The sequence below is a fragment of the Podarcis raffonei genome, chromosome 8, assembly GCF_027172205.1.
Source record: "Podarcis raffonei isolate rPodRaf1 chromosome 8, rPodRaf1.pri, whole genome shotgun sequence".
NCBI lineage: Eukaryota > Metazoa > Chordata > Lepidosauria > Squamata > Lacertidae > Podarcis > Podarcis raffonei.
In genome coordinates, this window is record NC_070609.1 from 9850972 (window position 1) to 9861763 (window position 10792).

The 10792-nt window shown below is 47.9% G+C and overlaps 1 protein-coding gene across 1 annotated transcript; it reads left to right on the top strand.

The window, feature by feature from the left end:
- Positions 1–10330, top strand: LOC128418293 (uncharacterized). Its single transcript, XM_053397820.1, has 3 exons — positions 1–183; positions 2270–2417; positions 9691–10330. The coding sequence occupies exons 1-3, from the start codon at positions 141–143 to the stop codon at positions 10241–10243; spliced, it is 744 nt and encodes a 247-aa protein (XP_053253795.1). The 5' UTR covers positions 1–140; the 3' UTR covers positions 10244–10330.
- Positions 10331–10792: the final 462 nt, after the last annotated feature.

Consider the following 10792-nt stretch of genomic DNA (forward strand, 5'->3'; position numbering starts at 1 on the left):
CCCCACAATGTTAATGAGTGACCCAGAAGGCGAGGGAGGAGGAGGAAGAGATTGGGAGGAATAAGTAGCCTCCCTCGTGGCTCCCCGGACTCAGAAACAGCCCCTACCTTCATCCCAGCAGGTTCCTCCGCCAAAGCATCATGAAGTTCTTCGTCCTCACACTGGCCTTGGCCATCCTGATGGGTGTGTGGAAGGTCAATATCAGGCTAGAAGCTGCCTTGCATTCCACCTTTTGGGGTGTAAATTTAGCAAGATAGATATCTGTTGGACACTGAGATCCAACGCCAAGGGCCTTCTGGCGGTTCCCTCATTGCGCGAAGTGAGGTTATGGGGAACCAGGCAGAGGGCCTTCTCGGTAGTGGCGCCTGCCCCGTGGAACGCCCTCTCTTCAGATGTGAACTATCTTATCTTTAAAAGACATCTGAAGGCAGCCCTGTTTAGGGAAGTTTTTAATATTTAATGCTGTATTGTTTTTAACACTCGATTGGAAGCCACCCAGAGTGGCTGGGGAAACTCAGCCAGATGGGCGGGGTATAAATATTATTATTATTATTATTATTATTATTATTATTATTATTATTATTATTATTTTAGTTAAACTGAAGCTCCACGTTCAGTGGCTGGGAGACAAAGAACGGACTGGACAAAATGGGGAGCAAAATGAGGGAGCAAAGTCCGTTCTGCAAATGAAGAGTCGACAGCCAAAACTGGAATAGGACTAATCTCTTCCCTGGTGACCTGCTGGCAGACCAAGCTGGCGGTGGGGGTGCTTTGTGGGGAAATTGTAAATACTCCTTCAGTCTGAACCATTTCCAGAAGAACAAAACTATGGGCTTATCCACATGTACCTTTTGCTCTGCTCTTTCCAGGCAGAGGTCCACACTTTTCGCATTCTGTGTGCAAGCAGGTCTTTTGTTTTGTGTTTCCCTTGCCCTGAGCTATCCCCGTGAAAACCCATTCTTTAAAACTGAATCGGAAGAAGCATGAGTTTGAGTTTTGCATGGACTGAGGTTTGCTCCAATGAAGCTTGAAAGAGCAGGCTTTGGTGGGGAGCTAAGAGCAAAAAAGGAGGGGCACTTGGCCATAGACCTTTTTGCTATGTGACAACGCAATGGATCTCACTCCTATCTTTGCACAGTGGCCTCCACTCCAGGCACACAAAAGGTGGGGGAATCTACATCTTCCATCCTGGCAAGCAAAATCAGAAGATCCCACACACCTCTCCGTCCCCCATGCAGGCAAGCAAGAGGAATTATGGGACATTTTGCAGTCAGGCAGAGGCACCTGAGGGAAGGCGTGAATTAGGGTCCGTGAAGAACTTCCAGGGTCAGGTAGATACCCATATTTGGACTCCAGGTCTGAGATTCCCCACACCTGCTGTAGTGTAATAGGCGATTCCCAGAAGAAAACTAGATGTTATGCAGTTCATGGGCTCATTTTTAAAATTATAAATAGCAGCCTGAGTAGTTTTCTGACTTCAGGGGATGAGAGAGGGAGTTTCACACACACTGTAGTCCTGAATAGAATCACACACACACACACACACACACACACACACACACACACACAACCCAGCTGCTATTTGGCTTGGGGAGAAATTCTCCAGTGGTGGCTTTACCTTTTTAAAACATGCATCTTAATTATTTTCACGCAAACAGAAACATCACGTCCATTGTTGGCCCTCAGTTCCTACATAACAACACTGGACTACATTGCAGCCTCAGTTCCCCCGCAGACTGTATCTGCATTAGGACATACCGTTTTGGCCTGAATATAAGCCTCACTTCCCCCCCAAATTCTGTCAAAGCATGGCTGAAATTCGCTACCTTACAAAAATGTGTTTTTACAATATCGCTGCTGAAGCAGACATACAATAAAACGGAATGGGTGTGAGTGCTTGCGGAACTTTAGGGGAGCGGCTTATATTCAGGTATTGTCTCCCCCCTAATTTTAAAGGTGCAGCTTATATCTGAGTGCAGCTTATATTCGGGCAATACAGTAGTTTGTTAATGCGTAAAAACTGGGGGGGAGAAATACAATATCTTCCAAATGAGGGATCTGAGTTAGAAATAACATGAACTATTTTGTTTCTACTTTTCTTGAGTTGGTGAGGCACAAGCCCTCTACATTTGACTCTGAAGCATTACAGAACGGCATCCATATGTCTCTCCCTCAGAAGGCCAAGCTTTAGTTCACAGCTGCTGCACTAAACAGGCTTCGCACTTCCTCCAGCAGACGCTGCAATGCAGATTTTTCCCCTTTCTCCCAGGGACTTGGGCTTCTGTCCTTGGAGATGAGCCGAATTCCAAGCTGGATAAGCTAATGGAGCAGTTGAAAGAAGATTGGGAAAACATTACCAGAACAGTGCGAGAGAAACTGGGCTTGATTGAAAATTCGGAGGTGACCAAGGAACTTACGTAAGCAAATCAGACTTATGTTTCCAGTCTGTAGTATTCTCACCCAGCTTAGAAACAAAAAAGAGATATTAAAGAATAAATGGGCGGAAAGTTGGGGTTGGGGAGGGGAACGAGTCGGAGCTACTGAATCCTAAGCCCCAGGCCCCTGAACCTTCCCTTCTCCACCCAAGTCAGCATGTGGGGCAGGGCTGTAGGTGCAGCAGATGACACACTGTTCCATGAAGACCAGCAAACAGGTTTGAGATGGCTTGTCCCCAGTGGCATAGCAAGGTCAGGTGGTACCCGGGGCAGAAATTTTTGTCACTCCCCCCCCATTGAAATCTGTCAAAGAGAGTTGCACAGGTGATAACGAAGCAGATCCCACCTTCTCCCCCTCCCTCCCTCCACCCTCCTCTGTCAAAGAAAGCCACGCAAGTGATGCTGTTGCTGGTCCTGATCCCGACTGCCTCGTCAGAGACATGGCTCCTTCTCCCTTCCCTCCTCTCCTCTCCAACTCTGAACCAGCATGTGATCTCTCTCTCTCTCTCCCCTCAAACCAGCTGGGCTGTGGAGCTCTCCTAGGTGCTGCTTCTCCTTCCCCACCTCACCCCCCAAACCAGCGCGCCTTGGCCCTTAAATGAAAGGCAAAAGGGGGCAACCGCAGCCACTCCCGCCTCCACGCCCTTCTCAGGAATCTGCGTCAGCCCCAGAAGGACCCTGCCTTGCCCCACAAGCAGCACAGCTTTGACCGCGGCCAAACAGACACACACACAGCCCCCGAGCGAGGGCGGGACATGGACAGGAAGGGAGAGCAGGTCCTGGCTGACCGCGCATAGAATCATAGAATCATAGAGTTGGAATAGACCACAAGGGCCATCGAGTCCAACCCCCTGCCAAGCAGGAAACACCATCAGAGCACTCCTGACATATGGTTGTCAAGCCTCTGCTGAAAGACCTCCAAAGAAGGAGACTCCACCACACTCCTTGGCAGCAAATTCCGCTGTCGAACAGCTCTTACTGTCAGGAAGTTCTTCCTAATGTTTAGGTGGAATCTTCTTTCTTGTAGTTTGGATCCATTGCTCCGTGTCCGCTTCTCTGGAGCAGCAGAAAACTGTTGGGATACTGCCAGGGAGATAAAGTCCATCTGAGCCCCCAAGCTCGGTGCCGGACGATCCATCAACCTCCCGTAGTCAGGCAATATCAGCAATTCAGCGACACTAAGCCTCAGGCTTAGTGCACACTATAACAGCAGAATTCACACAGCAAAAAGTTGCACAAGCATGAGAGCAGGACATGCATATTTACAGTTTTATTCAGCGTTGGTCAGAACAAAGAAGGCATGACCGTCTGCTCCGACTGCTTAGGCAAAACAGACAAAAACGAAACGAACTTACAACATAAACATCCTGTGAGACAGGAACTTACGCAGGCTGTTACACAAACATCCTGCTCCCTTTTAAGGTGGAACGGAAATATCCTAACATCCTCCCCCTTTCCGTGTAACCTGTAGTACCTGTGGTTCAACCCAATTGCAACCTTTGTGCGTAAACCTTAAGTTGTTCTCTGTTAACAACCTTAGACAACAGATCAGCAGGAATTTCATTTCCTGGCATGTAGGACACCTGAATGAGTCCTTTCTGAATACACTCTCTTGCACGATGTAGCTTAATCTGCAAGTACTTGGTCCTTTGCTTGCAACTCTCCGAGTTCAGCAAAGCCAAACAAGATCTATTGTCTTGATACACTTGTATAGGACATTTCACAGAAACCCCAATGTCCTTAAACAGTTGCATCAACCATTCACAATCCATGAGTGAAAATGACAGAGCATTGAGTTCTGCTTCACAGGAACTTAGGCTAACTGTCGTCTGCTTTTTGCACAACCAGTCAAACAGGCAGTGGTTGTACATGTAGCATACTCCAGAAGTGCTTGTACCATCCGTGGTGTCACTTCCAAAACTTGCATCTGCAAAGATTTCAAGACCTCCAGTCTTCTGACTGGTGAACCTCAGCCTGTAGTGCATAGTCCCTTTCAAATAGCGAGCTATGCGCTTCAGAGCTTTCCAATCCTGAACAGTAGGATTGTTAGCATGTCTGCTAAGCAGGTTAGTGCTTACAGCAATGTCAGGTCTCGAACATCTAGCAATGAAATTCAACTTGCCTAGAATGCATCTGTACAGCGTTGTGTCAGAAAACGCTTCAGCAGTACTGTCTACCTGGTAACCTGTCACCATCGGTGTGTCTGCTGGGTTTGCATCAACCAAATTCAACCTGGTTAATACATCAGCAATTTTCTGTGTTTGGTGTACCAGAAAATTACCTGCTTGGTCCCTCTCCACCTGCAGAGAAAGATAGTTGGATACCTCACCAAGATCCTTCATGTCAAAGTGCTCCTTCAGCTGAGCTAGGGTGCTTTGGTAAAAAGCCTGATTCTTCCAAAACATCAGAAGATCATCAACAAAACATAAACAATACAGTTTGTTTTGCCCCTCCTCCTTGACAAACACACATGGATCAGCTTTGCCCTGGTGAAAACCTAGAGAAAGCAACGTTTCAGTGAGTTTTGTGTTCCAACACCTGGCACTCTGCTTGAGACCATATAATGATTTCCGCAGTTTACAGACCATTCCCTTCTGTATCTGCATTCCATCAGGTGGAAGCATGTACAGCTGCTCGTTCAAAATCCCGTACAAAAAAGCTGTATTTATGTCATGATGGGAAACATGCATTTTCTCCTCCGCAGCGATCTTGAGCATCAGCCGAATGCTCTCATATTTGACTGTGGGTGAGTAGGTCTCGTGGTAATCCTGCCCTGGTACCTGTGAAAAACCTCTGGCAACCAATCTGGCTTTGTGTCTGACAACCTTGCCATTCTGGTCTGTCTTGGCCTTGAAGACCCATTTGCTGCCAACCAGTCTCATCCCTGGAACTACCGGTACCAGTTCCCAAGTCTGGTTCCTGTTTAAGGAATCAACTTCAGCCTTCATGGCATTTAGCCAAGGCTCAGCATCTTTAGAGGTTAACTCCTGGACCTCTTTGAAGCTTGAAGGTTCCCACACCTTCTCTGAGCTACTAAGAACAGCAGTTGCCATCTTAGCAAACTCATCAGCAAATCTCTTTGGAGGTTTGCCTTTGGTCGCCCTTTCAGACCTGCGAACCAGACGCAAGTCTTCTGGACTCATCTCCTCCTTCTTAGGAGAAAAGTGACCAATGGTGAACAGTGGTTCTTCCAGTTCATTGTCAGACTCATCAGATGGTCTGACTGAGGCCTTTGCGCTCTTGTGGTCTGCTGTGTCATCACTGTCACTGACAGCAGCAGCAGCGCCGCCCACTGAACTGGAATCCGAACTCTGATCATCATCATCATCATCATCATCATCAGTTTCCTCAGCTTTCTCAGCATGATCTGCTTTCTTCACATCACCTTCATCCTCCTCTGGGTAACTCTGGAAAATTCCCACATTTTCCCCCCACTTAGGATTGTACTCAACACTCCTTGTGAACTTTATGGATTTAGAGTTAGTCATCCATACCCTGTATGCACCTTTTTCGTACCCCATGAACAGACCATGTGCCCCACGCTTCCCAAGCTTGTTGCTTTGTGGGGTGTGCACCCACATGTCAGAACCAAAGATTTTCATGTGCTTGGTGTTAGGTTTGTTACCAAACATCTTCTCGTAGGGAGTGCAACCAATAGGTGATGACAGTCTCCTGTTAAAAGTGTAAACAAAATTCGCCAAAGCCTCCCCCCAAAACTTCTCAGGGAGATTGGCATCATGCAACAAGGTTTTTATCCCTTGCAGCAACGTTTGATTTGCTCTCTCCGCAAGCCCATTCATCCATGGCGATCTAGGCGTTGACAAATCATGCTGGATTCCCTTCTCAGTCAGGAAAGCTTCAAACTGCTGAGAAGTGAACTCCCCGCCTCGATCAGTAAACAGACAACCAATCCGTTTACCGTGAGCATTCTCCAACCAAGCACAGAATGCCTTGAACTTAGGAAATGCTTGCGATTTCTGCTCGAGCATAAACACATGAATGTACCTGGAAAAAGAATCAATTAGAACCATGAAGTACCTTGCTCTACCCAAAGAGGGCGCTAGAGGACCTACCAGGTCTGCATGAACTAGCTGGTAGGGTTTGGAAGCCTGCCTGCTAGACTCCTTGCCTTTTGGAGCAACCTTCACCTTGTTCTCTGCACAAGATACACATTTCATGTGAAACTTACAAGGTTTGATGTTCAAACCTTCAACCAACTCAGGCATCTTGGCTAGCGCTTGCCAAGAGAGGTGACAAAATCTGTGATGTGCATCATGAATGCATCCTGCATGAAGAACCTTGTTAGTTTGTGCAACACAACAAGTATCAGCATTAGATTTAACAGCATTGTCATCATAAGTTAGACTGAACAAACCATCCATCAACTTTGCATGCAAAATGTCCTCTTTGCCTTTTCTGATGACACAGACAGTCCTCTTGAAGGAAACCTCAAAACCACGCCCAGTCAGCTGTGGTACACTAATCAAATTGTCCGCAGCTCCTGGAACAAAAAGTACATCTTTAATGGTAGTATGCAGACTTTCAAGTTTCACAGTCCCAACTCCTGTAGCTTGCAAAGTCCTTCCATCAGCCAGCTGGACCTCTCCATCTTGAGGTGTGAAGGAGATAAACAGATGGCGGTCTTTGGTGAGATGGTGCGAGCACCCAGAGTCAATAACAAACCTGGCCTTGGCCTTGTTTCCCACCGGCGTGGGCTTTTGCAGCTTGCCTTTAGCCTTTGGTGAAGCTGTGCCAGCAAACATAGCCTTGTTTTCCACTGGCGAGGGCTTTTGCAACTTGCCCCCCTGCTCCTGGCCATCAGACGTGCCTTTAGCCTTTGGTGGAGCTGTGCCAGCAAACATAGCCTTGTTTTCCACTAGCGTGGGCTTTCGCAACTTGCCCCCCCGCTCCTGGCCACCTGCAAGCATCTTGCTCTGTTTACATCTGGCCTTCCGGCCTCTGCATAGGCTCTGACCTTGGTTCTCACGAGAAACAGAGCTCTCAGCAGCCGACTCCTTGGCTCCCCCTGGAGGCTGGAATGCTGCCTGGGATGACGTGACGGTCTGCTCCCCCTGCAGCTTGCAACCGGTGCCCTCAGCATCCCTGCATTCACTAGCATTCTGGGAAACAGCCAGGACCTCCGATGCATTCAAACACTGGGCTGGGATTATTGGCTGGTGGGCCTTTTTCAAAGCATCCCACATGTCACGTGCCGTGAGATTTCCAGCAAGCGTCTTTATTTCCTCCAGAGAGACGGATAAGACTATAATATCCACGGCCTTCAAATTCTGGCCCTGCCATTTCTCTGTCCGAGGAACTGGAGTGGCTTGAGATACAGTATGCCAGACTCCAAACTGACGCAGCAAACTCTCACACCATTTTGCCCAGGTCTGATAGTTGTGCCTATTTAACTTTGGGCACTCAGTGGCCTCTGAAGCTTGGAAAAACTCCATTCCAGCTTTTTACGTGAGCCGTTATGCCTCCAAAGACTTCTTATCTCGGCAGCTCATAAATCACGATGCCTCTGGCTCGGCTCCCAGGCCAATTAGTTTTGCCGGACATCAAAGACGTCTTCCGCGGCAAACAGAAAAGCCTCTGCTTTCGCTTTTCCAACATACCTTTCAGCAGTCTGTCGCTGTCTTACTCTTCTGCAAGTGCCGTGAATCTGGGCCCGAAACCTGTTGTTGGGATACTGCCAGGGAGATAAAGTCCATCTGAGCCCCCAAGCTCGGTGCTGGACGATCCATCAACCTCCCGTAGTCAGGCAATATCAGCAATTCAGCGACACTAAGCCTCAGGCTTAGTGCACACTATAACAGCAGAATTCACACAGCAAAAAGTTGCACAAGCATGAGAGCAGGACATGCATATTTACAGTTTTATTCAGCGTTGGTCAGAACAAAGAAGGCATGACCGTCTGCTCCGACTGCTTAGGCAAAACAGACAAAAACGAAACGAACTTACAACATAAACATCCTGTGAGACAGGAACTTACGCAGGCTGTTACACAAACATCCTGCTCCCTTTTAAGGTGGAACGGAAATATCCTAACAAAAACAACCTTTCTCCCTCCTCTATATGACATCCTTTTATATATTTGAACATAGCTATCATATCACCCCTTAACCTCCTCTTCTCCAGGCTAAACATGCCCAGCTCCCTTAGCCGTTCCTCATAAGGCATCGTTTCCAGGCCTTTGACCCTTTTGGTTGCCCTCCTCTGGACACGTTCCAGTTTGTCAGTGTCCTTCTTGAACTGTGGTGCCCAGAACTGGGCACAGTACTCCAGGTGAGGTCTGACCAGAGCAGAATACAGTGGCACTATTACTTCCCTTGATCTAGATGCTATACTCCTATTGATGCAGCCCAGAATTGCATTGGCTTTTTTAGCTGCCGCGTCACACTGTTGGCTCATGTCAAGTTTGTGGTCAACCACAATGCCCCTGGCCAAAGAGGTGGGAAGAGGATGCGTCGGCGTCACGATGCAACTCAACCCCACTCGGTTCTAGTACACAGGCAGTGTCGAGTTCAGCCGGCATTTTGTCACCCCCTGTCAGAACCTGCGTTCGACTGAGCTCCTCTGAGCTCCTCCAGAATCACCTCCGACGTGATTAAAGACCTGAGCCTCTGATAAGGCTCCAGGCACATTCTCCATTCAGCAGAGTTTCAAAGCAGCAGAAGTGACGAGATTATGGGCTACATTGCTAAGAGTTTTATTTCTAGCTATGCAGACAGAAAAGAAATAAACATGCTCTCTCTGTGAGAGCAGGGAGCAACTGAACAACAAAGGAACAGGAAACCAGTAACATCACATCTGTCTCCTGTGTTCCGTGAGACTTCCAACAGCCTGGAATGTCTCTGGAATGTAAACAGAGTCTTGTGACTCTGCACAGTGCACAGTGCACAGCACAGTGGCAACACACAGAAACCAACACCCTCTCCCATGATGGCACCTGGGGCAGACAGCAACCCCCGCACCCCCCTTCCTATACCCCTGCTTGTCTCATGCCTAGAAAGCACAGAGTCCAAGTTGTTTTTCATTTCTCCCATTGGTTTCCCCAGGAAAACCCACTGCTTACTGATGAATCAGAACATCAATCTGCAAAAATAAACTATTGACGCTTGTTCTGATTCAGTGTCGAACAGTGGGTTTTTCAGGGGGGGGAACAGTGGGACAAGGGGACATGTGGATGATTCCTAACTCCCCCTTTTCCTTCTTAAACCTTCTCAATCCTCTGTTCTCCCCCCCCCCATAGTAACCTGATTAAATCTGGCTATGAGAATATTGGGATGCGCTTGTATACCCTGCATGAAGAGTTACCTGCTGAGGTTGTGCAGAGTCTGGAGATGTTTTTCGAGGTGCCATCAGTTGTTTCAGAAAAGGCTGTCAGAGATCTATTTGCCCCGCAAAGCTATCGAGGGTGGTACCAAGAAGAGCTCGGTGAAGCATTGCATTCTGCCCTGGTGGGTTACGTCAATCCAGTTCTAGAGAAGGTGGGTCCGTACGCAGCAACCCTACACAGTGCCGTCGTCAGCAGAACGCAGGAGATCATCCTTAAGATGGATGAGAAGATACTGCAGGAAATGGAAATTCTGAAAACCCAGCTGGAGCCACACATCAAGGAGTTTCAAGAATCCCAAGCATCCCTTCAGTCCTATCTTGACCACGCCCAGGAGCTGTACAGAAAAGGAGCAGAGACAACCCACAAGCACTTACTGAAGCCGTACTTTGCTCCCATTCTGAAGTTGTACCACAAATACAAACATGACATTAGGGCGTGGGACCCTGTGTTTTACCCAATGCCATGATTTTTCTCACAAGTCACAGAGAATGGAATCTTACCCAGCATCTAAACAGAGATCAGAATAAAATAGTTTACCGGTATTTGGTGTGTGTGTGTGTGTGTGTGTGTGTGTGTGTGTGTGTGTGTGTGTGTAAGTCTGTGATCTTCCCCAAATGGTATAATAAAGGACAAACTCTGATAGATGGGGTGCCTGTTTCCCCTCAACTGTCTTCTTGCTGTTGCTGTTGCAAACCCATCTTCTTCTCAGAAGCAAAAGTGAAGGGCTCCAATACACCCGTAATCCAATATGTGGATTATGTTGTACCTATAACAGTTGGGTAGGGGGACCTCAGCCTTCTTGGCCTGCGCAGTAGAAATGAGGAGGGGTCGCTTTGACTCTCCCTACCATGAAGCTACTCTTTGTGTTTCAAAGGAAGCCTTCATTGGCACAAGTGACTGGAAGGTCTCCTGGAAACAGCACCTTGTTTCGTGTTTACTGGTTGCTAACCTTCTCTGGGACGCGGGTGGCGCTGTGGGTTAAAGCCTCAGCGCCTAGGACTTGCCGATCGAAAGG

Coding starts and splice junctions, on each gene's coding strand:
- LOC128418293 (XM_053397820.1), top strand. CDS start 141: ATGAAGTTCTTCGTCCTCACACTGGCCTTGGCCATCCTGATGG. Junction 184..2,269: donor GGCCTTGGCCATCCTGATGG/GTGTGTGGAAGG, acceptor CCTTTCTCCCAG/GGACTTGGGCTTCTGTCCTT. Junction 2,418..9,690: donor GAGGTGACCAAGGAACTTAC/GTAAGCAAATCA, acceptor CCCCCCCCATAG/TAACCTGATTAAATCTGGCT.